The following is a 24,872-nucleotide window of genomic DNA, read 5'->3' as shown; positions in this document are numbered from 1 at the left end:
GGCATTTTTTTGGAGTGCGCCCGTTCTTTCTCCATTTTCTGCCAGTTGAATTTGCTGAGCCGGCACCCTTCATTTCCTATATACTAGGACGGTGTGAACACAAGCAATACCACCTGTAGCGGTAATTACCTTGTTTTGATGTTTTTGGACTGTGACCCAACAGATGGGGCACTATTCCCCACTCCCACGATGGGGCACTATTCCCCACTCCCACGATGGGGCACTATTCCCCCCCCCACTCCCACGATGGGGCACTATTCCCCCCCCCCACTCCCACGATGGGGCACTATTCCCCCCCCACTCCCACGATGGGGCACTATTCCCCCCCCACTCCCACGATGGGGCACTATTCCCCCCCCACTCCCACGATGGGGCACTATTCCCCCCCACTCCCACGATGGGGCACTATTCCCCCCCCACTCCCACGATGGGGCACTATTCCCCCCCCACTCCCACGATGGGGCACTATTCCCCCCCCCACTCCCACGATGGGGCACTATTCCCCCCCCACTCCCACGATGGGGCACTATTCCCCCCCCACTCCCACGATGGGGCACTATTCCCCCCCCACTCCCACGATGGGGCACTATTCCCCCCCCCCACTCCCACGATGGGGCACTATTCCCCCCCCCCACTCCCACGATGGGGCACTATTCCCCCCCCCCACTCCCACGATGGGGCACTATTCCCCCCCCCCCACTCCCACGATGGGGCACTATTCCCCCCCCCCACTCCCACGATGGGGCACTATTCCCCCCCCCCCCACTCCCACGATGGGGCACTATTCCCCCCCCCCACTCCCACGATGGGGCACTATTCCCCCCCCCCACTCCCACGATGGGGCACTATTCCCCCCCCCACTCCCACGATGGGGCACTATTCCCCCCCCCCACTCCCACGATGGGGCACTATTCCCCCCCCCCACTCCCACGATGGGGCACTATTCCCCCCCCCCACTCCCACGATGGGGCACTATTCCCCCCCCCACTCCCACGATGGGGCACTATTCCCCCCCCCACTCCCACGATGGGGCACTATTCCCCCCCCCCACTCCCACGATGGGGCACTATTCCCCCCCCCACTCCCACGATGGGGCACTATTTCCCCCCCCCCACTCCCACGATGGGGCACTATTTCCCCCCCCCCACTCCCACGATGGGGCACTATTCCCCCCCCCCACTCCCACGATGGGGCACTATTCCCCCCCTCCCACGATGGGGCACTATTCCCCCCCCTCCCCACGATGGGGCACTATTCCCCCCCCTCCCACGATGGGGCACTATTCCCCCCCCTCCCACGATGGGGCACTATTCCCCCCCCTCCCACGATGGGGCACTATTCCCCCCCCCTCCCACGATGGGGCACTATTCCCCCCCCCTCCCACGATGGGGCACTATTCCCCCCCCCTCCCACGATGGGGCACTATTCCCCCCCCCTCCCACGATGGGGCACTATTCCCCCCCCCTCCCACGATGGGGCACTATTCCCCCCCCACTCCCACGATGGGGCACTATTCCCCCCCCCACTCCCACGATGGGGCACTATTCCCCCCCCACTCCCACGATGGGGCACTATTCCCCCCCCCACTCCCACGATGGGGCACTATTCCCCCCCCCACTCCCACGATGGGGCACTATTCCCCCCCCCACTCCCACGATGGGGCACTATTCCCCCCCCCCCCCCCCCCACGATGGGGCACTATTCCCCCCCCCCCACGATGGGGCACTATTCCCCCCCCCCACGATGGGGCACTATTCCCCCCCCCCCACGATGGGGCACTATTCCCCCCCCCCCCCACGATGGGGCACTATTCCCCCCCCCCCACGATGGGGCACTATTCCCCCCCCCCCACGATGGGGCACTATTCCCCCCCCCCCCCACGATGGGGCACTATTCCCCCCCCCCCCCCACGATGGGGCACTATGCCCCCCCCCCCCCCACGATGGGGCACTATGCCCCCCCCCCCCCCACGATGGGGCACTATGCCCCCCCCCCCCCACGATGGGGCACTATGCCCCCCCCCCCCACGATGGGGCACTATGCCCCCCCCCCCACGATGGGGCACTATGCCCCCCCCCCCACGATGGGGCACTATGCCCCCCCCCCCCACGATGGGGCACTATGCCCCCCCCCCCCACGATGGGGCACTATGCCCCCCCCCACGATGGGGCACTATGCCCCCCCCACGATGGGGCACTATTCCCCCCCCCCACGATGGGGCACTATTCCCCCCCCCACGATGGGGCACTATTCCCCCCCCCCCACTCCCACGATGGGGCACTATTCCCCCCCCCACTCCCACGATGGGGCACTATTCCCCCCCACTCCCACGATGGGGCACTATTCCCCCCCACTCCCACGATGGGGCACTATTCCCCCCCCCCCACTCCCACGATGGGGCACTATTCCCCCCCCCCACTCCCACGATGGGGCACTATTCCCCCCCCCCCCACTCCCACGATGGGGCACTATTCCCCCCCCCCCACTCCCACGATGGGGCACTATTCCCCCCCCCACTCCCACGATGGGGCACTATTCCCCCCCCCCACTCCCACGATGGGGCACTATTCCCCCCCCCACTCCCACGATGGGGCACTATTCCCCCCCCCCCACTCCCACGATGGGGCACTATTCCCCCCCCCACTCCCACGATGGGGCACTATTCCCCCCCCCCACTCCCACGATGGGGCACTATTCCCCCCCCCACTCCCACGATGGGGCACTATTCCCCCCCCCACTCCCACGATGGGGCACTATTCCCCCCCCCACTCCCACGATGGGGCACTATTCCCCCCCCACTCCCACGATGGGGCACTATTCCCCCCCCCACTCCCACGATGGGGCACTATTCCCCCCCCCACTCCCACGATGGGGCACTATTCCCCCCCCCCACTCCCACGATGGGGCACTATTCCCCCCCCCCACTCCCACGATGGGGCACTATTCCCCCCCCCCACTCCCACGATGGGGCACTATTCCCCCCCCCCACTCCCACGATGGGGCACTATTCCCCCCCCCACTCCCACGATGGGGCACTATTCCCCCCCCCACTCCCACGATGGGGCACTATTCCCCCCCCCACTCCCACGATGGGGCACTATTCCCCCCCCCACTCCCACGATGGGGCACTATTCCCCCCCCCACTCCCACGATGGGGCACTATTCCCCCCCCCCACTCCCACGATGGGGCACTATTCCCCCCCCCCCCCACACGATGGGGCACTATTCCCCCCCCCCCCACACGATGGGGCACTATTCCCCCCCCCCCACGATGGGGCACTATTCCCCCCCCCCCCACGATGGGGCACTATTCCCCCCCCCCCCCCCACGATGGGGCACTATTCCCCCCCCCCCCCACGATGGGGCACTATTCCCCCCCCCCCCCCCCCACGATGGGGCACTATTCCCCCCCCCCCCCCCACGATGGGGCACTATTCCTCCCCCCCCCCCCCCCAACCCCCACACACCCATGCTGCACTATTTCCCCCCCACTGATCTTTGTCAGCCTGTAACAGGAAGTGCTGTCACTGGTAGAATCTCCAGGGAAGAAACTTTGCAACAGATTTGCAAAAAAAGATAGGACCATCCGTCTGGATTTTGTGGACCGGATCAGACAGCAGCGGATGTCGGCATCCGTCGCTCTATAGGGGTGAATGGAGGCTCCAATCAGGTCCTCCTAAAAAACTGACAGGTGGACCTGATTGGACAGCCTGTGTGAAAGGGTCCTTAAGGGAAACTTTTCATGAGAGGTTTTGAATGACAGGCAGCCTATAAACCTTTCAGAATTAGGTCATCAGCATCAGCCTACGACTTTGTCTAGATTGTTTCTCTCTCGAATAATCATACATTGTGTGCGCGTATTTCCTGTACCTGGAATTGCAGTGTCAACATATTTATTTTTTACTTACATATTTTTCAAGTGTAAGACTTGATGCACACGGGACGTTTTTACAACCTCTCCTGAACGATTTAACTTGACAGATAGTAACCCACATTTAAAACGTCCGTTTAGCTGCCTTTGCGTTTAGAAGCGTTTTGAACGTTTTTTTTGTTTTTTTTTCAATTTTCTCAAAATGGGCAAAAATGGAAAAACGTGGGAAACTTTGACATGTGAACTCCATTTATAGGCTTTTTTTTTTAAGGCAAAAAAAAAAAAAAAAAAAAAACGCAATTGCCTAAAAACTACATTAAACAAACAGTGTACATGTACACATATAATAACATTGGAAAAAAGCATCCAACTGCCTCTGAACGCTTGTAGCACTAACACCCGAAGGAGCTGCTGGTTAGATTTGGGCTTACCGTTACCTTCTTTCTCCTCACTTCACGTCTAGGAGTGCCCCGTGGTAGATGGCCCAGTAACTTGAGAGACTGACGACAGATCCACTTAAATGGATTTTATTTGCAGAAACGCAGACAATGAACAGTCTCTTAAAACGGGATCAGAGGGGTAGGATGGAAGTTCAGGTACACTTAGTGTCAAAGTCAATGTTGAAGAACTTGCTTACTTTGACTGCATCCAGAGAATAGCCATTCGCAACTGGATGATCACTCAGGTTGGACAGTCCCTCTCTCACAAGGCCTAGCAGCCAACTCAGGAACAAGTCTCTGCCACAGACGTTGTTGTAGAACACGTAGGAAAACTAAACTTGTAAAACACTCGTGTGATACCTGGATCTTTCAGCCAGCTTGGCAATATCCACGAGATCAGATTCTCTTGGGTACTTCAGCCATTCCAGGCTCTTACTAAGAAACCAACCCGTATGTGGTCTTCTTCTGAAGAGTCCTCCCCTGGAATGCTATGAAGTTAATTGGTCTCTCCCAAACCGGAGATGGCACCCAAACACCTAGCCAGCCCCGAGACAACAAGATCGGGTGGATCTGCACCCCAGGCCATAGCCTTCCTGGGGGCTGGTCAGGAGGACCAGGACCATGAAGTCAGTACATCCTTCTGGACCGGAACACCAAACCACGTGATGTTCGCATCTTAAAGCAGTTCTGCACACACAATAATATTTTCCCATTCTGTTCCCTCTAGACCGTACATTTGATAATGCCACAGTTTTATTTTTTTTGATTAACCTACCTTATGTAATTAGTAGTATTTGATTTTCATCCCCTGCGGCGATGGGCAGTCTCTTGCGGGGATCAGAATCACTTCCTGCTGAACCCCGCACTGTCTCCTGGGATCTCGTCCAAGTAATCCCAGGAGACATTGTGGCTAATACAGCCGAAATCTCGCGAGATTTCGAGGACGTGACGTCATCACGCCGGCCACGTTTTGGAGGGCAATTTGAATTTTGCCATTGTTCTGCAGGGCAAACAGGTAAACATGACACAGCTCTGCTCTGTAGCTACAGAGCATGTGCGAGAACCGGCAAAGCGTGCTGGTTAGAAACCCAGGAAATAAGGAGGAAGTTTTGCTTGTGGGCTTCACTTGCCCACAACAAAAATGACAACGGCCGAACATTTTGAATATAAACGAACATTTTGCACAAAAACGGACATGCAGCAGTCGGAATACTAAGACAAGTAAGCCTTTTTATATAAAAACATCAATGTTAAAGCATAACCATAAAAAAAAAAAAAATTCTCAGCAGTGCAGAACCGCTTTAAATACCCTCTTCCAGAAAGCACAGCAAGAGCGCCACTCCCACTGGGCGGGCTCCGAGAGAGAGTAACCAGCACCCAACCAGACCATAGTTCCATGCCTGCCAGAAGAGACAGTGCCCCCCGTGGTCCTGTAGTCCAGTCAGACTGATGCTGAAGTCCAAATTTAGACAATTGTACCCAAACCAAACTGTAGTTCAGGTGTAACCTTAAATTTGAAAAACGCATAGCGCATGCTCTTCAGGAGCCGGCGCTACACGTCTGTTTACCAGCAGCCGTGTATTTGAGGCCTAAGGGCTTGTTTACCCTTGTGATTTGGAATATGGGGGGGGGAGAGGGGAGCAGCAAAAAGTGGTTTAACTGCATTTTGAGCAACCTCTGATAGTCACCAACTAAGCTACAAAGGCATCTGGATGGGGTTGTACACATGATGCAGCCGTGGAAGATACTGGAAGCCTGGCTGGTAAGGTCCTATGGTGGCAATACATGCCTAAAATACATTTATTGATTTATTTTCCAATCAATGTCTCTCCAGGAAACTTTTTCATGGAGTGCAGCCTATGCTTCCACATTTCTGGAATGACATTTTCCTCCTGCTTTCCCCATCCTGGATCTCTGGAGGTTTCAGGGCTGTGTAGGACCCACTGCACATGCAAACTATACAATGAGGACAAATCTTAACATACATTCAAAATATTGTATATCAAATTTGGCAAGATCTTCTACATTTTATTGTTGATGGTAGACCTAAACAAAATGCTTCCCCGTGCAATGTTAAAAGTAAAGGGATCTGGCAGATCACACACAGTGCTGGGGCAAGGTCATCCAGAGCCCAAGGCAAAACTGCACCCCCCCCCCCCCCGCCCCCAAGGTGTATGATTATTATGCATCATCAAATATCCGCCCCCCCCCCCCCTAAAAAAAAAAAAAAAAAAAAAAAAAACACTAAAGCACTAATCTTTTTCACCCCCTAAGCATAAATTCTCCCTCCCAGTGAAAATCGTTCCCCCCCCCCTGCTGAAATCCCCCCTCCCAGCACAAAGCCTATCTCCCCCCCTCCCCCCAAAAAATCACTCCTAGCACAAATTATCTACCCTTAAGATTACCCTCCCAATAACCCCACTGCAAATGCCCCCTTCCAGCACAAAGCGCCCCAATCATCATCCTTTCTAGGACTAATCTTCTTCCCCCCCCCCATTCCTTCTCGACCCTAAATTTTAGCATTCCCCTCCTAGAACAATACTTCCTGCTGCCCCCCAAATCCCCCTTTCCAACATAAATCCCCTCCCCCTATTTCCTTGTGGTGCCCCCCCCCCCACCGCCCACGATATCACAGTGCCCAGGGCAGCCGCCCCTCCTGCCCACCCCTTGTCCCGGCCCTGATCACACATCAGAGGTTGTCCTCCTGTGAAAGGCAACTGTATGTTGGTACAATCTGGATTCATCTTCCAGGGTTTAAACCATCATTTCTCAACCATTTTACCCCAGAGGAACCTTTTGAAATAATTTTCAGGGTTGGAACCCCTGGTAATACTAGTCTATCAGGAGTCATTCAGAAAATGCCCCTTTCCATTGGCAGGCCAGCAGGGAGAATGCCCTCCTTACAGTTGTGGTTATGCCGCCACCCCTACAGACAGCTAAAAATATCCTTGGTGTCATGCTACTGGCTCTGCCAAGTGGGGAAGAACCTGCAACAATAAAGGGCCCATCAGATGGGAAGTCAATTAGCCACAGCCCAAGGAACCCCTGGTGACCTCCTGGAGGAACCCTGGTTGAGAATGGCTGTCTAATTTAGAGTATCTTCACATCTGTCTGCCTGAATCAATGTGCACCTAAAAATGCATCATGTGCTTATGCTCTATTGATGTGCTTTTCCCATGTGTACAACATTGTGATATGATATCAAGTTCTTAAACTGGCCCTTTTTGGATTTGCTATAATGTATATCTACATTGCAGGGGATATAGCGATTTGGACTTGGAGGGGGCTAAGGAGGTGAGAGGAAGGGGGCTAAGGAGCAGAAGGGAAGGGAGGGCGGAGGAGGAAGGAAAGAGAGGGGCAGAAGAGGAGGAGGAGGAAGGGAAGAGGGGCAAAGGAGGGGGAAGGGGGGAAAAAAAGTGGAAGAGGGAATCCTGGGTCTGAAGACCCCTCAATGCTCCATTTACATTAGCGTGTCTCCAAAGTCGCACGATTTCAAGTGTGACTTTGGAGCGACTTTGTTCCGACTTTACATTCTCTGGACCAAAGTTGGATCAAAAGTTGCACCAAAGTAGTGCAGGCACCTTTTCAAAGTTGCTAAGACTTTAAGTCACGCCTGTTGAACAGGTGCCATTAAAAAGAATGGGCTGCCACTTGTCATGCAACTTTAATGTCCAAAAGTTGCATGACAAGTTGCACAATGTGTGAATGGAGCAAGTGTGTTTTTTCTCCTCTCGTCTTCCAGGACAGCCTCTGAGACATAGGGCTCCTCCCTCCGGGACAGGAAACACGCATACACCATGTCTTAAAAGGTGGTTCTCCAGGCCTCCCTCTTCAGTTATTGTGTTTCCTGCCGGACGGGAAGAAGCACGTTAGAGGAACTAAGGGAGCTCCATGTCTCAGGGCTGTCCTGGGAAAAGCACCTGCTGTTGGCCTCCTCCTGCCTAGGCATCCCTCTGGCCTACTGGGGAAGAGCAAGCTGCTTTTCCCCCCGCTGCTGTTAGCTCAGGGAGAGCTGGACCCCTGGTGATTCTCCCCTTTTGCCCCCCCACAGTGCAGTACCTGTGGTAGTGCGGCCGGCGGGTGAGAGATGCGAAGGGGAGGGGCTTGTGCATTCCAGCGAGAGGAAGGGTCGACTTCCGGTGGAACCGCGTCATCAGGGGGCGCCGTGAGACGCAGTTCTGGTCTCTAGAAGCACAGTGGTGGAGGAAACGGGCACCCGGAGCGGTGTGAAAAACCCAGCTGGGCTGCGCAAAGCACCTGGAACATGGAGACGGCGGTTCAGGCTACAGACTCCGGTTCAGTGGGCTCCGGGATAGGCACTTCCTATACTGACCCAGGCACAGTGGTGGTTGGTGGTCAGGGAGCCTTTTTAATGCAAACTTTGTCTCTTCTGTTTGTTTGGTTTCTTTTTTTAGGTTAAAACCCAGGACAGGACACGGCTCCCTAGGAAGAAATGTGCTGTGTGTGGGACTAAGTTAGGCCCCAATTGGGAGAAGCCTTCATGCTCTGACTGTGTCAGTAGCCTCGTCAAGGATGATTCTGTGGCAGCGTGTCATAAGAGCCTGACGTCTGTTAAGGATGAGCTTTTGTCCAGCTTTCAGTCATTCAAAGGAATGATGGATAGGATGCAGGGCCCCCCTTTTAAGCATGCATAGGGCAGTTAGTCTCCCCTCCCTATCCGAGCCCAGTCAGGAGGGAGAGGGAAAAGGGGTCTAGATCGCAAGCCTTCTCGGGTAGATTCAGCATCGGACTCAGAGGAAGAGGAGGATTTTTCCAGAGGGTCCAGATATAGATTATCTCTGGATGATGTGGGGGATCTACTAAAAGCTATTTATGACATGTTAGAAATTGGGGGGAAGAGCAGGTTCAACTGTCCAAGCACGACCTAATGTACCAGGGTTCTAGTGCTCAGAAAGCCAGGGTCTTTCACCTACATAAGTCCCTAATTGATTTGATTCTGCGGGAGTGGTAACAGCCATAAAAGAGGCCTTTCTTCTCTGGTAGCCTCAAGTGGAGGTTCCCGTTTGAAGCGGATGCTTCGCAACCATGGAATAAGGTGCCTAAACTGGACACACCTTTTGGCTAAAGTCTCAAAAAAGACAGACTTGGCCTTTGATTTAGGATCACTCATGGATCATATGGATAGGAGAGGAGGGGATGTGTTGCTGAAGAGGGCTTGGGGTGCCTCTTCAATTGGGTTGAAACCAGCCCTAGCAGCTGCGTGCGTTGCCAGGAACCTGGAGTGCTGGTTATCGCAGTTGCAGTCCCATATTTCAGCGGGTACTTCCAGACAACAGCTCCTGAAGTCTTTTCCCCTCCTGTTCAAAGCAGTGTGCTTTTTGGCAGATGCTTCTGCGGAATCTGTGAAACTGGCCGCTAGGTCAGTCGCCTTGGTAAAGAAGGGCGTTATGGCTTAAAACTTGGAAGGGCGACTCTGCCTCCAGATTAAAGCTTTGTGGATTACCCTTTTCGGGTGACCACTTGTTTGGGCCAGGCCTTCAGGAGGCATTGGAGCGCACTCAGAATAGGAAGAAGGCGTTTCTTGAGAGGAAGAGGAAGTCCGAGGGCAAACGTTTTTTTTTTTTTTTCTCCCCGAGGCTCCAGACAACAGGGCCAGCAGGAGACAGACAGCCACCCTAAAAAACACTGGACGGGTCATAAAGGCCATGGAAGAGGAGGAATCCTATTTAATCCTCCTCAAGCCACCACAAAGCCCCAGTGGCTCCTGTGTCCCGGTGGGGGGGGGGAGATTGGGGGAATTCCTCCTACAATGGACAAAGTTCACTCCAAGTCCCATTCATTTTCGATATCATAAGGAACGGTTTCAGACTGGAGTTCAGTTCGGTTACCCCCTCAATCTTTCTGGTTACTCAGTTGCCCAGAGACCGGGAAAAAGCGACAGCACTGGGCCTGTTATTGGGGGACGTGGTAGATCAGAGAGTCCTTATACGGGTGCCCAAGAGGGAGCAGGGTCAGGGGGTCTACTCCCATGTGTTTGTTGTGAGGAAACCTTCTGGAAAGTTCAGAATGATCCTGAATCTCCGACCCCTGAATCGGTTTGTAAAGTACAAACGATTCAGGATGGAATCTATCTTTACTATAACCAGCCGCCTCTTTCCAGGATGTTATATGGCCACAGTAGACCTCAGGGATGCCTATCTACATATCCCTATACATCAGGAATTTCAGAAATTCCTCAGGCTGGCAGTAAAGATAGGTTCAAAGTTCTGCATTTCCAGTTCCAGGCGCTTCCGTTCGGTCTATCGTCATCACCACCAAGAATTTTCACGAAAGTCCTAGCAGAGGCCTTACCTCCATTAAGAGTCAGGGGCATTACAGTGATCCCTTACCTGGACGATCTCCTGTTTGTGGCCCCCTCCTTTCAGCAACTAGAGAGAGTTGCAGGAGGCCCAGAGTTTTCTCCTATCTCTCGGGTGGCTAATCAACCGGGGAAAATCCCAGCTTACCCCAGCACAAGAGGTCCTGTATTTGGGGTACAGGATATCTTCTTCAGTGGAGATGAAGGTTTTTCTCCTGGGGGAGAAAATTCTGAAAGTGGATCAGGCAGTGGCCCAGCTTCAATCCAATCAGTTATTTCCAATCGGAGAAGTGATGAGAGTTCTGGGTCTGATGACGTCTTGTTTTCCGGCGGTTCCTTGGGCAAGACTACATCAGCGACCTCTGCAAAATCTCATGCTGAGTTGCTGGAACGGCAGAGGGCAAACCCTAGATCAACCTATACGGATACCGGTAAAAGTCAAAAGGACTTTATAATGGTGGCGGGCTCATCGCAAACCTGGAGGTTGGTCTGTCTTGGGCCCCTCCTGCGGCCATAGTGTTGATGACTAATGCCAGTACCTGGAGGTGGGGCGCTCATCTGGAGCAGTCCTTAGCTCACGGAGCCTGGTCACCGATGGAGGCTCGTCGGTCCTCAAATAAGAGGGAATTGCTGGCTATTCTGAGAGCCATGAAGGTCTTTCAATCCCGGATAAGGAGATTACACCTACAGGTTCGAACAGACAATGCGGCAGCTGTCGCATATGTAAACAAGCAGGGGGCACAAGGAGTCCTGCCCTGCAGACTATAGCCAGCAAGATACTGTGCTGGGCAGAAGTGAATCTGGCCTCATTGTCAGCCATTCACTTGAAAGGCTCTCAAAATTCACTGGCGGACTTTCACAGCCGTCAGCGGGTGTGTCAGGACGAGTGGTCCCTCAACATAAGTGTTCAGGCAGATCGTAGGACATTGGGGACAACCAGAGGTGGATATTTTTGCCTCGGAGGCCAACAAGAAGGTGGCACAATTTTCTGTCCACACACCGGATCAGACCAGGGGAATAGACACCTTTGCCAACCCTTGGCAGTTCAACCTGTGTTATGCCTTTCCTCCAGTTGGGCTGATAGCTGCGGTCCTCCAAAAATTTCTAGCAGATTCGATGGATCTCATCCTAGTGGCACCATTCTGGCCAAAGAGACCCTGGTTTACCATCCTAAAAAGACTAGCCGCCTGCCCTCCTCTACCCCTTCTGGTCAGAGAAGATATGATTTCCCAGGGCCCGATTCTACACCCTCAGAGAACCTCAGGCTATCAGCTTGGTACAGTGCCTTGCAAAAGTATTCGGCCCCCTTGAACTTTTCAACCTTTTGCCAAATTTCAGGCTTCAAACCATAAAGATATAAAATTTTAAATTTTTTGTGAAGAATCACCAACAAGTGGGACACAATTGTGAAGTGGAACGAAATCTATTGGATATTTTAAACTTTTTTAGCAAATAAAAAACTGAAAAGTGGTGCGTGCAAAATTATTCGGCCCCTTTACTTTAAGTGCAGCAAACTCGCTCCAGAAGTTCAGCGAGGATCTCTGAATGATCCAATGTTGTCCTAAATGACTGATGGTGATAAATAGAATCCACCAGTGTGTAATCAAGTCTCTGTATAAATGCACCTGCTCTGTGATAGTCTCAGGGTTCTGTTGAAAGCGCAGAGAGCATCATGAAGACCAAGGAACACACCAGGCAGGTCCGTAATACTGTTGTGGAGAAGTTTAAAGCCGGATTTGGATACAAAAAGATTTCCCAAGCTTTAAACATCCCAAGGAGCACTGTGCAAGCGATCATTTTGAAATGGAAGGAGTATCAGACCACTGCAAATCTACCAAGACCTGGCCGTCCCTCTAAACTTTCAGCTCAGACAAGGAGAAGACTGATCAGAGATGCAGCCAAGAGGCCCATGATCACTCTGGATGAACTGCAGAGAACTACAGCTGAGGTGGGAGAGTATGTCCATAGGACAACAATCAGTCGTACACTGCACAAATCTGGCCTTTATGGAAGAATGGCAAGAAGAGAGCCATTTCTCAAAGATATCCATAAAAGTCTCGTCTAAAGTTTGCCACAGGCCACCTGGGAGACACACCAAACATGTGCAAGAAGGTGCTCTGGTCAGATGAAACCAAAATCGAACTTTTTGCCCACAATGCAAAACGATATGTTTGGCGTAAAAGCAACACAGCTCATCACCCTCAACACACCATCCCCACTGTCAAACATGGTGGTGGCAGCATCATGGTTTGGGCCTGCCTTTCTTCAGCAGGGACAGGGAAGATGGTTAAAATTGAGGGGAAGATGGATGCAGCCAAATACAGGACAATTCTGGATGAAAACCTGTTGGAGTCTGCAAAAGACCTGAAACTGGGACAGAGATTTATCTTCCAACAAGACAATGATCCCAAACATACAGCAAAATCTACAAAGGAATGGTTCACAAATAAACGTATCCAGGTGTTATAATGGCCAAGTCAAAGTCCAGACCTGAATCCAATCGAGAATCTGTGGAAAGAGCTGAAAACTGCTGTTCACAAACGCTCTCCATCCAACCTCACTGAGCTTGAGCTGTTTTGCAAGGAAGAATGGGCAAGAATTTCAGTCTTTCGATGTGCAAAACTGATAGAGACCTACCCCAAGCGACTTGCAGCTGTAATCGCCCCACTTTTCATTTTTTTTATTAGTTAAAAAAGTTTCAAAAATCCAATAGATTTCGTTCCACTTCACAATTGTGTCCCACTTGTTGGTGATTCTTCACAAAAAAATAAAAATTTTATATCTTTGAAGCCTGAAATGTGGCAAAAGGTTGAAAAGTTCAAGGGGGCCGAATACTTTCGCAAGGCACTGTATCTGAGGAACAGCTGTTGAGAGCTCAGGGATTTTCAGATAGTGATAAAAACTCATCTGGAGTGCCGTAAGCCAGTAACCAGGGCAATCTATGCCAAGGTATGGAAGAGATTTAATTCCTGGTTGGTAGAGCAAGGTCTGAATCATCCTGGGATCCTGGCGGTTCTGGATTTATTCAGGCAGGTGTGGAACTGGGCCTTTCTGTTAGTACCCTAAAGGTGCAGACTGTGGCTTTGAGTATTTTCTTGCGGACCTCTCTTCAGCAGAATCAGTTTGTTAGGAATTTTATTTAAGGCCCTGGCAAGGTCAAGACCAGTGAAAGTTATATCCTACCCCACTTGGGACCTCTCTGTGGTTCTCAAAGCACTTGCCAGTAGTCCTTTTTGAGACTCTGGAGGGAGCCATGTTAAAGTGGGTGGTACTCAAGACTGTGTTTTTGATAGCAATCACTTCAGCCAGAAGGGTGAGTGATTTGCAGGCTCTCTCTATTAGGGAGCCATTTTTGTTAATAAGGGAGGATAGGATTGTTCTTAAGACTGATTCTAGTTTTCTCCTCAAGGTAGTTTCTACGTTTCATAGGACTCAGGATATTGTCCTGCCAACTTTCCGATCCACCTCGGGTGTAGGTGGGGAGGAATCTTTAAGTTTATTGGATGTTAGGAGGAGCCTTTTAGTTTATTTAGAGATTACTAAAGGATTTAGGATCTCTTTTCGTAAATTTTTCAGGGGTCCGCAAAGGCTGCAGGGCCTCAAAATCATTCTATCGCTACATGGATAAGACTGGCAATTATAGAAGCTAATAAGTTGGAAGGTAAGCAAGCCCCATTAGTTAAGGCACATTCCACTAGGGCAGTCTCGGTTTCATGGGCAGAGAGGGCCGTAGCCTCTCCGGAGGTTATCTGTAAGGTGGCAACGTGGTCCAGCTACTCAACATTTGCCAAGCATTACCTTCTGGATTTATTGTCTGAAAGTGAGCAGACATTTGGACGGAAGGTCCTCCAGGCAGTGGTCCCGCCCTGACAAAGTAAGTTTCTTGCTTATCTCGGAGGCTGTCCTGGAAGACGAGAGGAGAAAACCGGAGTTAGACTTACCGGTAACTCTTTTTCTAAGAGTCTTCCAGGACAGCCTGGTTTCCCACCCAGTGTTTTGAATTGACTGGTGTTGGATGTATTTAATAACGTTGTGTTAGTGTTATATCTTTCAGAGCCTTCCGGTAGTTCTTGGTTAAACTGAAGAAGGCCTGGAGGACCACCTTTTAAGACCTGGTGTATGCGTGTTTCCTGTCCTGGAGGGAGGAGCCCTATGTCTCAGAGGCTGTCCTGGAAGACTCCTAGAAAAAGAGTAAGTCCAACTCCTTTTTTTTTTTTTTTATATATATATATATATAACCTCACCGTATTTGTTCTGGTTTCATCTATGCACTGTGGTTTCAACCCACAAACCAAACGCCTAAATGGTCCTCCTCTTTCTGCATTATTGTAGTCGTATGATGGTAGATAGTAAGCTTTTCTGAGATGGGGATTGATTTAAATTAATAGTTCTCCATAAAGCATTGTGGCTTATTTCAGGATTACAGCTATAAATAAAATAAAAACTTCTTGTTCTAGGCACAGCTAGAATCTGGGGAGAGCTCCTTGTCTTCTGCCCATCCCAGCGATGTAGCTGCTCTGCTGAAACAGTTTTTCCGGGAGCTCCCGCATCCGCTTCTCACCCCAGAGCTACAAGACCCCCTATGCCAGATTCAGCAAGCCCTGTGTAAAGAGGAGAAGGGCACCGCCACAACCCTGGTGACTTGTCTGCTGCCGCCTGTCCACGGGGAGACCTTGAGGTACTTCTGTACCTTCCTCCAAAATGTAGCCTCCAGGTAATAGCTGTAGTAATGAAAAACTGCCACAAGGTGGACCCCAATATTGACATTTGTTGAAGAACTGACTGCTGATGTCAAAAAATGTTTTTCTAAAATGCTAGATTTTTTATTTTATTTGATTATAGTGGCTGTGTTTACATTTTTTGTGTTTAAGCTAAAGCAATATTTCCCAGTGTGTTGCTCTAGTACTATGGTATTAAACCTCAAACCTTAAGGGCTATTAGAAGGGAAGGTTTTCCCCACTGACCTTGCCTAAGATGCACAGTCTTATTAGGGTCATGGGTGTCGATGTATCTGCTAATCTTGTGCATTTGTGAAACATATTTAAGGGATCTGATATGCATTATTTGTATTTTGAATGGGATTGTATGGATCGGACTTTGTCTATGTACGTTTGTAGCTTTTGTCACGCAGGACTGCAATGTAAACTCCTCTAAGATACTGCATGTCTCAAATGCAATCCATCGGTCACTGAAAATATATAAACTTCTCCACCAAACTCCGCTGCTGAAAATATATAAACTTCACGAAGACCCAACGTAAGGCAGCAACATTTTAATTTGGCTCTTGAGAGAACTTTGGGGTGCATTTATAAATGATGTAGCGGTACCCCCGTAAGGGCTGCTGAGTGATGTGGCCCACCTGTCACCCTGCCCAGCCCGGCATTCACTTCCAGACACTCCAAGACCATGAACAAGTCCATCAGCTTTGTTTTTATGTATTTTATTGAGGGATTAGAACTTGGATGGGGTTAAGGAATTCATGGGATGCCCAGAAAATGATTCTTGCATGGTTTGGCACAATTCAGATATTCTCCTTCTGCACAACAAGTTTTGCAGACTATCTCTCCTTCTCCCTCCAGCACAACTCAACTTGGGCGGCACAGTGGTGTAGTGGTTAGCACTCTCACCTAGCAGTAAAAAGGGTCGTTGGTTTGAATCCCAACCACGACACTACCTGCCTGGAGTTTGCATGTTCTCCCTGTGCCTGCCTGGGTTTCCTCCGGGTACTCCGGTTTCCTCCCACAATCCAAAGACATGCAGGTAGGCTAATTGGCTTCTGTCCAAAATTGGCCCTAGTATATGAATGGGGACCTTAGATTGTGGGCTCCTTGAGGGTAGGGACCAATGTGAGTGTGTAATGTACAGGGATAGGGATAGACACTCACTCAGGTTGAACTGGATGGACTGGTGTCTTTATTCAACCTTACTAACTATGAAACTCTTCAGGTGCAGCTAGTACATGGTTAGGCCTAACTCTGGTTTCAGCCGGGTCTTGGAAAAGTTCCTTATTACAGGCAGGGACCGCGGGACCCTGTGGTGTAGTAAAAGATAATTCTGGTGCTAGCTGCCCTCTTTGGTGGACTGCTGATCCCAGTTGGCCCTTTGCAGACCCTGACAGCCCTCCCGACTGCAGCAGCCCAACTTCACTGCCAGTAACATCAGTCTCTCCCGCTGGCTCTACATCCATCTGGCTGCACACTCCCAGTCCTCTCCGGCATGCCACTCCCAGTCCTCTCCGGCATGCCACTCCCACTCCTCTCCGGCATGCCACTCCCAGTCCTCTCCGGCATGCCTCTCCTAGCTCTCCCGACTGGCTGCCACTCACCGACACCTGATGGGTACCTCCTGGAGACTTGCCTGGCAGTATTCGCTGCTGTCCTCCCGTGCTCCTGTTCAGGACACCCCTTGGGTTGTGTGAGGTTCCAGTTCAGCTCCAAGCCCCCTGGCCCAAGGTCGCCCCCTGGCCCAAGGTCACCCCCCCCAAACTGGGGAGGGGGGCTCCCTCCAAGGCCCCGACAGCCTAATACTTCATCTCCAGCTCTTCTACCCAAACAACTCCTCCCCAGCTGGGCTGGCCCTAGGTATTTAAGGAGGCCTGCCCTCTGCCGATCCAGGTTGGGGATTGGTCAGGGCTCCTTAGAACACCCCAGACCACTCCACCTTTCTTCCCCACCTTCGAAACAGAAGGAATGTAACCCGAAAGATGAAACTAACTGTGAGTCACCAGCCTACTCTAATCCACTCCCAGCCCACAGATCAAAACAAACAGACCTAGCTTCTGGCTAGGCCTGATTAAATTTACCTGCACTACAAAAACCTCTCTAGCACCTACACTAGGTAGAGGGTGCTACATAAAAATTGCAGAGCTATTTGACTTGTGAAACTACATTGCAAATGGGGGCAAAATCGAATGTTATTAGGCTATTTTCTCTCCAGGTAGAATGTTATTTATTCATAAAGGATAGAGGGAATCGGGGGAAAATACAACACTGGCCACTAGATGGAGCTGCCTATCGTAGAAAATTAAAGCAGAGTTAAACTCAAAAGCAAACATTTATTATATTGCAGCTTAACAGTTCTTGGATGTGATGGCTGCATTTGTTTTCTTTTTAAGACATTCTTTTCACCCGCTGATTCAGCAAGTAAGGCTGTTTTTTAACAGAGCAAACTGTTCGGCAGCTGTAGCAGTTTAGGGAAAACTGTTTACCACTGACTGATGTTTACAATGGTCAGCGTTTATTCTTTTTATGTAAGGTAAGCACCCCTATCGGTGGTAAATAATTTTTCAACCATGATCCACGTTTATTCATTTAAAACCTTTATCCCAAAAACAAAAAATGTCTGTAACTGCCTAAAAAGTGTGAGGTGGACATTGCCTTTTAGTTTGTTAGTGTATCCAAATCTGCTAGTACATCTAACTCCCCTCCCACCCATAGACTGACAATGCTGCAGTCCAAAGGTGTCTCTGTTGCTCTCTAATACAGGTGTGTTACTGGCCCGATCACCAGGTGAAAACAGAGGTAAAAAGACGCATGCAGCCACCAGAACTAATGATAGGTAAGCTGCTAAATATTACATTTGAGGTTTATTACTGATTAGTAGAAGTATTTCCTCTGATCATCTGGACACTCTAGTGACTACAATGCAGTATTTTCCTGATTCACTCTATTCTGCAGGATTAAATAACATTCGACCTGCAGAGAAAATAGCCCAACAATATTCATTCCCCCCCCATTTGCATAGAACAAATTTTAAAGGTTGTTTTGCAGGATAATTGGCTCTGCTTTTTTATGAATAGAACTTCTGCTGTTTAATTCCATGCTGGCTTCACACAGATTTAAAAAAGTGGTGGTGTCTATTATGCCCGCAGCTCTGATGTCACTGGGGAGAGTGAAAGTGCAGAGTACTTTATTATTCTTTGTTTGCACTTTGTACTTTATTATATGGTTTCCTGAGTCACTGGGGAAGCTATCTGGTTGGATGCTGCTGCCCCATGTGATTCTAGTGGACATCATGAGCCAGGCAGAGTCTATTTAAGACCCTGGCTCCTGGGCTTGGTGCGCATTTTGTGTGTGGGTAGTGTAGGGACATGTTGCTGACAGAGGTGCACAGTGCTGGAAGCTCACACGAGGGGTGCACATGCACATAGTAGCGAGAGGTGGCAGTAAAGAGCTCAATGACACAGAGCAGCAGAAGCTGCAAGATCATTTCTATAGTGCACAACACTGCTACCCTTCACCTTTCCTGCCTTCTTCTGGCTCGGGCGGGCCCTTTACAGGTTGTATCGGCTGAGGCTGCAGAGAAAGGGACTGATAAATCTAGGTCACTTTTGGCTGGGAAGGGGGTGCCCTGTCAGGTAGATTGCATAGGGCCCTGTGATTTCTAACAGCAGCCCTGCATGTTAGTACCTTGTGTGTTGCACTGACGCTGGAGTGATGTCACGCAGCTCCAGCCAGTCACACAGCCAGAGTCTGTGGCCCTGGTAGGAAGAAGGGCGAAGATGGATGCGGCCTGCACAGGGGACAGCGTGGGCTTTGTTTGCAGGTAAGTGTCACATAATGGGCTAGTATGCGATGCATACTAGCCCATTATGCTTTTAATTTGCAGGGTTTGCACAGAGCAAAAGAGGAAGTAAAACCCATCGGAAAAGGAGTGGACTGGCTAATGCAACGCAGCTGAATGCACAGGGCAGGCTAAAGATGGCCTTACACTAGCTTTGTTAAATGTCATTCAAAAGTACTTTAAAATTTAAGCTGCTTTTAACATTCAAGGTCGGTTCACACTGGTGTGATGTGAGACATCGCATGTGATTCGCACTGCATCTCTGTGCAGATCACATGCGATGTCTGTGCTATGCAAATTCAGCCATACAAACTGGCTGAATTCGCATCGCATTCAGACCAAACTCGTGCAGGACCCTTTTTTTCAAAAAGGCGTTTTTTATTTTATCAGCACCAGAATCAGATCGCATGGGTGTTAACAACTGCAATCTATGAACCGATCGGGGGTGTCATTGACTTTGTATTGACACCCGCAGAGGGCAGTGTGAACCGTCTGCAGGTTCCTGCATGGCACCTGAATCGCAATGGATTCGCAGGGTTTCCAGCATCGGACCAGTGTGAACCGAGCCTCAGTTTTGAAATTGATGTCATTTCCCAAAACGAAAACCACATGCACTGTAAGAAAAGTGTTCAAAAAATAAATCTTCCATCCAGCTCCTTCGAATTTGTTGGTCACTGTGGTCAAAATCTAACATCGATTTGACACCACTGGTGATTTAGGAAATTTTAAAGCACTTTCTTAATGAAAGATTTAGAACAAAAGTCTACTGGTGTCTGGTCAGCTTAACTTAATGGGCATCGACCTATGAAAATGTAAGTGTTGCAGTGCCCCATGTTGTAATGTAGATGCTCCCTTTGTATGACCCCGTTTGTTGATTCAGTAGATGTTACTTTTAACCCCCTCGCTTGTATGGAATGTAAATTGGCCTGGTTTTGTTGCTTCTTCTCTTTTTCTTCTAACAGGTGTGATGAGAACAAGATGGACTCTGGGAATCTGGCTGTAGTTTTAGCTCCCAGTCTGTTCTCTAGCAGCAACTTGGGAGAAAAGCTGACACTTGCCACTGAGAAACAGCTGCAACTTCAGGCGTCTGCCATTCAAAGTCTCATCGAACGTTCCCAGGATATAGGTAAAGGCTGTTTACAGGCTGGCAGCTGCTCATGCCCAGGGTGCTGAAGATCACCGGGTCATAATGCAACACTGCTGGGTTGGTTTTCACCGCCAAGAGCAATGCAACTGAGCTTTGGTGATTGGTGGTGATTCCTCTGCTGGCTAAATGTTCAATTGCTAGTTCACTATATGGAAAAACAGGGAGCCTGTGCTTTAAGGAAAAACATTTTCCTAATTATAAGTGGTATTCTGCTAGATGTTATCCTAATAAGGTACCATGCCAATATGGAACTAAAATGCTTCCTTATTAGAGCAGTATTGTCATAAGGGAGATTCCTGTTGGGGGGGCTCCCTGACAGTCTGTAGCATGCAAGTGAAATGATTTTGTGATATTTTGGACTGCTTTACCTGTTCATGGTGTGAATTGTTTTAAATGTGTAAAACCAATTACTATATTATAATTTAAGCTTGAAGTGATTGTAAAGGAAAATACTTTATTTAAAAAAACAAAAAACAAACGTCATATTTGCCTGCTCTTTTCAGTGGCCTCAATACTCTTCTCGGGTGCCTGTTGATGCTCTGCCCCCCTCCTCCCCTTGCCGAGTGCCCCCATAGCAAGCGGCTTGCTATGGGGGCACTCGTACATGCTCCCTTCCAAGCCAGCTCTCTGCCCCCCCCCCTGCTCCCACCTCACTGGCTGTGATTGACAGCAGTGGGAGCCATTGGCTCCTGCTGTTGCATCTCAGCCAATCAGTAATTAATATTCTTGGCTATGCTGTTTCGGAAAGACAGGGTAAAACGGAGGGGTGGTGGTGTCTGTCTCTATGTGAGAAGTGATCTCAAAGAGAGTGTGAAAGAGGACCTAGTTGATGGAGAGTGTGATGAGTCTGAAACATTTATGGGTGGAACTGTACATGGGTGTGCGTACTACAAATTTTGTCATTAGAGTTTTATAGACCTCCCAGTGTTAGTGAGGAGGTAGAGACTCGGCTCCTTGCACAGATGACAAGGGCTGGGACGGTGATAATGAGGATTTTAACTACCCGGAAATTAACTGGAATAATGGCACTGCTGGGACAGTTAAAGGGCAAAAATGTATAAACCTATTACAAGACAATTTTATGGTTCAGTTTGAGGCGATGATTAGGAATGACGCTCTGTTGGACCTGGTAATCTCAAACCATGCAGAGCTTATTAGTAATATTCATATAAAAGAGCATCTGGGTAGCAGTGACCATAACATGATTTCATTTGATGTTGGTTGTAAGCAACAAATGCATACGGGTAAGATAAAAACACTTAACTTTAAGAGAGCAAATTTTCCAAGGATAAGGGCTGCTCTCCAGGACTTGGACTGGGAGGGAATAGTGGCATCGATGGACACAGAAATGGGTATTCTTCAAAGTGACTGTAAACTCACTACAGTATATAGAAATATAGAAGTATATTCCCATGGGCAATAAGTTTAAAAGGCTGAAAATAAAACCTATGTAGCTCACGGGCAAAGTTAAAATGGCTATAAATAGCAAAAAGGGCTTTCATTGTTTAAATGTTACAAAGAATATAACAGAATATGTAAAAAGGAAACCAACGACACACAAATTCAAAACAAACGAAAGATTGGAAAAAAGATGATAGGACAAACGTCCAACAATTCTTCAAATATATTAATAGTAAAAAGGTCAGGTTTAAGCATGATGGCCCTTTACAAAATAATCTAGAGTGGGTCACTGGGGACAAAGAAGGCAAATTTATTAAATACTTACTTTCTTCAGCTCTGAATACAAAGGATCATGGGGGAGCTTGGGTCCATAATGGGGGTGGTAGTGACACCGCCCAAATGATCCACAATGTCTCAAACGGGATATGGTCCAGAAATATTTAGACAGAATAAAGGTGGCTAAAGTACCTGGACCAGATGGCATCCACCCACGGATCCTAAAAGAATTGAGCTCTGTCAGTTCAAGGCCATTGTTTCTAATTTTTAGGAACTTGTTAATAACTGGAATGGTACCAATGGATTGGCGCAGGGCCAATGTGGTGCCCAAAAGGGGTCAAAGTCTTTACCAAGGGATCAAAGTCTTTACCAAATAACTTTAGACCTGTTAGTTTAACTTCTATAGTCGGAAAGGTACTGGAGAGTTAAGTTTTAAAAAGAGTTCTTGTTGGGAAAAAATGTTTTAAGCAATAGACAGCATAGATTCATGAAAGACAGAAGTTTCCAAACAAACCTGATTTCTTTTTATGAGGAGGTAAGTAAAACCTTGGACAGAGGGGTGGTGGTGGACGTGGTATACTTAGATTTTGCAAAAGCATTTGACACAGTTCCCCACACACGGCTCATGTGTAAGGTAAAGTCTACAGACTTGTAAATATCAGTTTGTAAATGGATATAAAACTGGCTAAAAGATAGAATTCAGAGAGTAGTGGTTAATGACTTTCTCTGAATGGTCTATGGTTATCAGTGGTGTACCCCAAGGTTCCGTGTTGGGACCATTACTTTTCAATCTCTTTATAAATGATATAGGGTCGGGGATTAAAATTAAACATTTCTGTCTTTGCAGATGACACTAAGCTATGCGGTGGAATAACGTCCTTACAGGATGTATCCAATTTATAAGCCGACCTCAATACACTGTCTAATTGGGCGACTAAGTGGCAAATGAGGTTTAATGTTGATAAATGTAAAGTTATGCACTTGGGAGCTAAGAATATACATGCATCATACATACTAGGGGGAGTACAATGTAGTGAGTTTAGTGAGTAGAGGTATCAATGGTGGAGAAGGATCTGGGGTGTTCTGGTAGATCATAAGCTCAATAATAGCATGTAATGCCAAGCTGCGGTTTCCAAAGTGAGCAAAGTCCTTTCTTGTATTAGGAGAGGTATGAACTCCAGAGAGAGAGATCTAATTTTGCCTCTGTACAAATCATTAGTAGAACCTCATCTGGATTATGCAGTTTAGTTTTGAGGAGGGCACCAGTTCTCAAAAAGGATATTGGGGAACTGGAGACAGTGCAGAGAAGGGCAACCAAACTGATAAGAGGCATGGAGGAGCTACGCTAATGAGTAAAGATTAGAGGAACTGAATCTATTCTCTCTTGAGAAGAGGAGATCAAGGGGGGGATACGATCAACATATACAAATGTATAAGTGGTCCATATTGTGAACTCAGTGTTGAGCTATTCACTTTAAGGTCATCCCAGAGGACAAGGGGGCACTCTTTACGTCTTGAGGAAAAAAGATTTCATCTCCAAATATGGAAAGGTTTCTTCACCGTAAAACCTGTGAAAATGTGGAATAGACTCCCTCCAGAGGTGGTTCTGGCCAGCTCAGTCAATTGCTTTAAAAAAAGTCCTGGATTCTTTCCTAGATGTACATAATATAACTGGTTACTGCCATTTATAGGTAAAAGTTGATCCAGGGAAAATCTGATTGCCTCTTGGGGATCGAGAATTTTTCCCCCTGCTGTATCAAATTGGATCATGCTTTGCTGTGTTTTTTTTTTTTTTTTTTTGCCTGCCTCTGGATCAACTGTGGGTGTAGATTTGTATATATGGGATAATATTTTAACTTTTTTGGTTGAAATTGATGGACTTTCCTTTTTTTTTTTTTTTTCTCCATTTTGCATAGAGCAAGGAAGGGCCAATAACCCCTGTCAGATTTTTGTTTCCCCATCTGTGTCCTATTGTGGAGATTTACCTTCACTTCCTGTATCATAGCCACACAGGAAGTGAGAGGGAATCCCTGCAAATTAAGGGAATCTCTTGGGGTTCCCCACGTCCCCATTGGAAGAGTTCTCCTCTATTACTTTTCTGAGGACAACCCAAAATTTGTGATTTTTTTTTTTTTTTTTTTTATTTAATTAATTTTTTTTCCTTCTTCTTTCAATGATGATGATAAAAAGGACAAATAGAGGGTGAATCACCCTATTGGGTGTACAGAAAGCAATAAAAACTGACAGGTGTTCTAATCCCTCTCCACTCTATCCAAAACAACAACAAAAAAAGGTTTTACCTTTTTTGCTAGGGCCGGTTCACACAGCGAGGCGAGGCGACACGGCTCGCCTCGCCTCGCTCCCGCAAGTCGCCCCCATTCAGTACTATGGAACCGTTCTGAGAGGAGCGACTCGAGTCGCTCCGACTCAGAAAAAAGGTTCCTGTACTACTTCGGGGCGACTTCGGGGGCGACTTGCATTGACTTCTATACAGAAGTCCTCTGCAAGTCGCCGCTGAGCTCCCCGCAGGTCGCGGCGAGGCAAGTCGGAGACGCCTCGCCGCGCATCGCTGTGTGAACCGGCCCTTATAGTTTAAGCTAAACATATTAACCACTTGCTGACCACAATGCAAATATGAGCGGCCCTAGGTTGTGAGTTTGAGAGCACACTCCTTGCACATTGATTGAGTTCTCACCAAAAGCTCAGTCGTGGTTTCTGGTCAGGAGCCAGCGGTCAGGCTCCCAATCATGTCACCACTGTGAGAGACAATAACAGTGGTCACATGATACAGAAGCAATGCCTTTTTAAGAAGGTAAAAACATTTTCAGAAGTAATTTTCAGTCTTTAAAAATCTAC

At 48.8% G+C, this 24,872-nt stretch overlaps 1 protein-coding gene across 1 annotated transcript in view; it reads left to right on the top strand.

Moving 5' to 3' along the window:
• LOC143982171 (rho GTPase-activating protein 11A-like) overlaps positions 1-24,872 on the top strand; it is a 90,273-nt gene that overhangs the window by 32,896 nt on the left and 32,505 nt on the right. The window contains exons 4-5 of the mRNA XM_077480660.1: positions 15,088-15,344; positions 20,155-20,318. Of these exons, the coding sequence (XP_077336786.1) occupies positions 15,088-15,344; positions 20,155-20,318 (421 nt within the window). The remainder of the gene's footprint in view (positions 1-15,087; positions 15,345-20,154; positions 20,319-24,872) is intronic.

This window comes from Lithobates pipiens, unplaced genomic scaffold (assembly GCF_037356315.1).
Source record: "Lithobates pipiens isolate NorthernLeopardFrog02 unplaced genomic scaffold, aLitPip1_a1.2 Scaffold_1, whole genome shotgun sequence".
Lineage (NCBI taxonomy): Eukaryota > Metazoa > Chordata > Amphibia > Anura > Ranidae > Lithobates > Lithobates pipiens.
This window is presented reverse-complemented; position numbering and strand designations above follow the sequence as displayed.